The sequence below is a fragment of the Onychomys torridus genome, chromosome 15 (assembly GCF_903995425.1).
Source record: "Onychomys torridus chromosome 15, mOncTor1.1, whole genome shotgun sequence".
In the NCBI taxonomy this organism is placed as follows: domain Eukaryota; kingdom Metazoa; phylum Chordata; class Mammalia; order Rodentia; family Cricetidae; genus Onychomys; species Onychomys torridus.
In genome coordinates this window covers 60,966,862-60,970,950 of record NC_050457.1, presented here as the reverse complement: position 1 = coordinate 60,970,950, position 4,089 = coordinate 60,966,862, and the positions used below count along the sequence as shown (strand labels likewise).

Sequence of the window (4,089 nt, the reverse complement as noted above, 5' to 3'; positions counted from 1 at the left end):
CGTGAGTGAAATAGATTCTTTCTTCCCTAAGTCTCTTTGGTCATGGTGTTTCATCACATCCACTGTAACCTTAAGGCAACATTTCCATCCAAAGCATGAGCATGTTCACAATATTTAGAAGTAATACACTTTTCTCGAGGACCTGCCCCGGTAAGATGGTGTTGTGCTTCACTGGTGATCAATACTCAGGACAGACTGCTATGTTATCACTCAGATTCCGTTTCTATTATTGACTCATTCATGTATTTTCTTAGAGGTGTGTATGAGTCTGCATAATATGTATCAGGCAAATTACTAAAGGTTATATATTAGATTGAACTAAATCTTTAAAGTTGTACTTATAAGTAATGATGTGGCTTATTAAAATAGTCTATAATTTTAAAGAAGACTGAAATATAATCTACTCATTACTTTCTTATCTGAGCAATTGTGAAAACTAAAATATTGCTATGAAAACAGAATAGTATATGATGGGAGGAAATATTCATTGTCACAAAGACAATGGGAAGTGAGTCTGCACAGATGCCATAGAGACATCATTTGTCACCATAGATTTAACAATTTATAAGAACTTACTAATATTTAAATATTAGTGTTTAGATTTTTCACTTTACCTAGGAATTGAGTGAGTCAGAGTGCCTAAAGGGTGATTTAATTTCAGTCAATAATATTCATTGGCTCAAAAGCTTCCATTCCACTGAGTAACGTCTCCATGAATTTTTTATTCACAGTAGGTTATCCAGGCTTAGTTGGGATTCTTTTAAATGAACTCCAACTATAAATTGCATCTCACTAGGTATTTGGCAACAACAAGTAAAAGTACATGACAGAGACAATTGGTATCAAGAATGTTTTGTAGGAAGAATTGGGATGAATTTGAGCTCTGGCTAGAGATGCCTTAGAATACTGAAAGCAGAGCTTAATCTGCCCATCTGGTAGGAAGATGAAGGCCCAGTGACAGAAAGACAGACTCTGAAGGCCTCTATAATGAGGCTCCAAATGGAAATAAGGAAAATATCAGGATATGGGATAAATATAATTCATGTTACATTCTAGTAAATAATCAGACCTCATTCTGTTCTGGTCCTGAGAAACTGAGTGCAAAGCTAATGAACTAAGTTGTTTGGTAGAGGGAATGTTAGCATATAAAGCACAACTGAGCTGTGTCATGGTTACTGTTCAAAATACTTATTGACTTTACACTGACATAACACATAAAAGAAAGGATGTATTTAAAAATTATTCTATTTGCATAGGAAAGGATGCTGAACAACTTTAAATTTAAGGACAAGGCTAATACAGAGAAGCATCTCAATTCTAAAAAAGACAGAAAAATTAAACACATACTTTTCACTTGGCCTTGGGACAAGAGGAATGGTATAATGAAAATAGGAACCCACCAGCAAAGGCTCCAAGGTATAAATATTCAGATTAGTTTGAAAGGAAAGTACCTGAACACACACTGCAACCACTGCAATTGCCATCATGGGAATTCTTTCTCTAGCTTCAGCTGAAAAGGCCTTCAGATCCCTGTGCAACTATTATAAATTGAGGCCACACCATACATAAACCAAGCAATAGAACTTGATATCATTAGACATATGGCACTCTTTTTATAATTATTAAAAGTATCAATTTAATTACTTTCCCACTCCATTCCTGTTCCAGCTTGACCATCCTATCCCCTTACGTTCTCATCCCCCATCCACTACCCTCCATTGCCCACCCCTCACTCCCAGTTCCCTCATGGAGATCTCATCTATTTCTCCTTCCCAGGGTGATCCATGCATCCATCTTTAGGTCTTCCTTGTTAGCTAGCTTCTCTGGAGATGGAGGGAAATATCTTGGGGTTAGAGAGAAACCCAGTGCTAGGGAAGTTTCCAGGAATCCCCAAGGATGACCCCAGCCTGGACTACTAGCAATAGTGGAGAGGGTGCCTGAACTGAACTGGCTTGTCCCAGTGATCAATCAGATCAGTGAATACCCTGTCATCACAGAGCTTTTCTCCAATGACTGATGGAGGCAGATGCAGATATCCACAGCCAAACACCAGGCAGAGCTCCAAGAGTCCAGTCAGAGAGAGAGAGAGGAGGGATTCCATGAGCAAGTGCATCAGGATCATGATGGGGAAACCTGCAGAGACAATCAAACCAAACTAGTGGGAACTCATCAAAGCTGCATCAATGTCTTTGGAGCTTGCACTGAACTGGAATAGGCCCTCTGCATGGTGAGACAATTGTGTGGCTTGATCTGTTTGGGGGCCCCCTGGAGGTAGAATCAGAATCCACCCCTGGTGCATGAAGGGGCTTTTTGGAGCCCACTACCTATGATGGAACACGTAGTGCAGCCTTGAGGCATGGGGCAGGACTTGGACTTGCTTCCACTGGATGTGCCTCCCCATGGGAGGACTTGCCTTCTTCTGGAGATGAGTGGGGGGAGGGTTGGGGGGAGGCTGGGAGGCTAGAAGGAAGGAAGAGTGGGATATTTGATTGATAGGTATAATGAATGAAAAAAAAACTTAACAAATTAAATAAAAAAGCATCACTTTAAGTTTATTTGGTTTTAGTGGTTAATTTTTTAGATGGGGTTTCATTGTTGCTGTCTGGCTTGGAACTCTATGTATACTAGGTGGGTCTACAAGTCACTTTTGTATAACTACTAGAATTACAGGCATGAAGCACTGCACCCAGCTGATACAACTCTAGTTTTAACATTGTTCTGGTGAGAACTCTTGGTTCTCACCCTCATCCTTAAGTGGTTTCTTTGATTCCTTACAGTAAAAGTCTAACAACCCATAGTTAGTCCATGACAGCTTCTGGTTCATTTCCAATGATCATTTATTACTGTGCATATCAGCATTCTTCACCACCTTCAGTAAACTGAGGAGTTCCTAGGCATTTTTCACATACAGGTATTTTATGAGGTACCAATATACAGTGGATACACTCAAGATGAGGTGTGCAGAATGGTACACTACTCTTTCCAAAACCTCCAGTGTCTCTTTTGCTTGCACCATATACTTACCTGTGGCAAAGCTTACCAAAAGACAGCCAAGGGACAAAAGTAAACTTCTAAGACCTTGCTTGTGCCTTTCCGTCTTGGGCCTGGCAGAATGGCTCCAGCAAAGAAGGGTGGCAAGAAGAAGAAGAAGGGCCGTTCTGCCATCAACGAGGTGGTGACCCGAGAACACACCATCAACATTCACAAGCGCATCCATGGAGTGAGCTTCAAGAAGCGTGCCAGTAGGGCACTCAAAGAAATCTGGAAATTTGCCATGAAGGAGATGGGGACTCCAGATGTGCGCACTGATACCAGGCTCAATAAAGCCGTCTGGGCCAAAGGAATAAGGAATGTTCCATACCGTATCCGTGTACGTTTGTCCAGAAAATGTAAGGAAGATGAGGACTCCCCAAACAAGCTCTACACATTGGTAACTTACATACCTGTTACCACATTCAAAAATCTACAGACAGTCAATGTGGATGAGAACTAAGCTGCTGAGTGTCAATAAAGTTGGAGAACTACCAAAACAAGCAAACAAACAAACAAACAAACAAAAAAGACCTTGCTTGTAGCCTCTGGAAACCAAGACAGTCAGTGATCCCCTGAAATATAAACTCATCTCCAATGCAAGAAGCAATAGCTTCAACAGTCTTAAGAGCTCCTAATTACAAGGGACCTATTGTTACGTGGTACATTCTTTCTATAACACAGCTCTGAAGTACCTATCATTCTTTGGGACTGATTTACCTGTAACAAATTAAATACTACTGGATTATGGAGACTTGTTCCAATGTGCTAGAAAGCCACTAAAGCCAGGCCGTGTATGGCTCAGTAGGATTCCTTGAAAGGAAACCCTTGGAGATCAATACATAAAACAATGAAGGTAAATCCTAAGTTTTGGTGAAGACACTGTCATCATGGGTATGTAGCAGACATTATCTGCTACAAATGGCTGCAGTAAATAGAGATGAAGTAACACACACACACACACACACACACACACACACACACACACACACACACACACACACACACACACACACACAAAGAAGACGCAGTTTGCAAAACAAGGAAGGTGAAATTATA

The 4,089-nt window shown here is 40.7% G+C and overlaps 1 protein-coding gene across 1 annotated transcript; it reads left to right on the top strand.

The window, feature by feature from the left end:
* Nucleotides 1–3,091: 3,091 nt before the first annotated feature.
* LOC118596466 (60S ribosomal protein L31-like) lies at nt 3,092–3,527 on the top strand. Its single transcript, XM_036207378.1, has one exon. It carries the CDS (start codon nt 3,113–3,115, stop codon nt 3,491–3,493), a length of 381 nt encoding a protein of 126 aa, XP_036063271.1. The 5' UTR covers nt 3,092–3,112; the 3' UTR covers nt 3,494–3,527.
* Nucleotides 3,528–4,089: the final 562 nt, after the last annotated feature.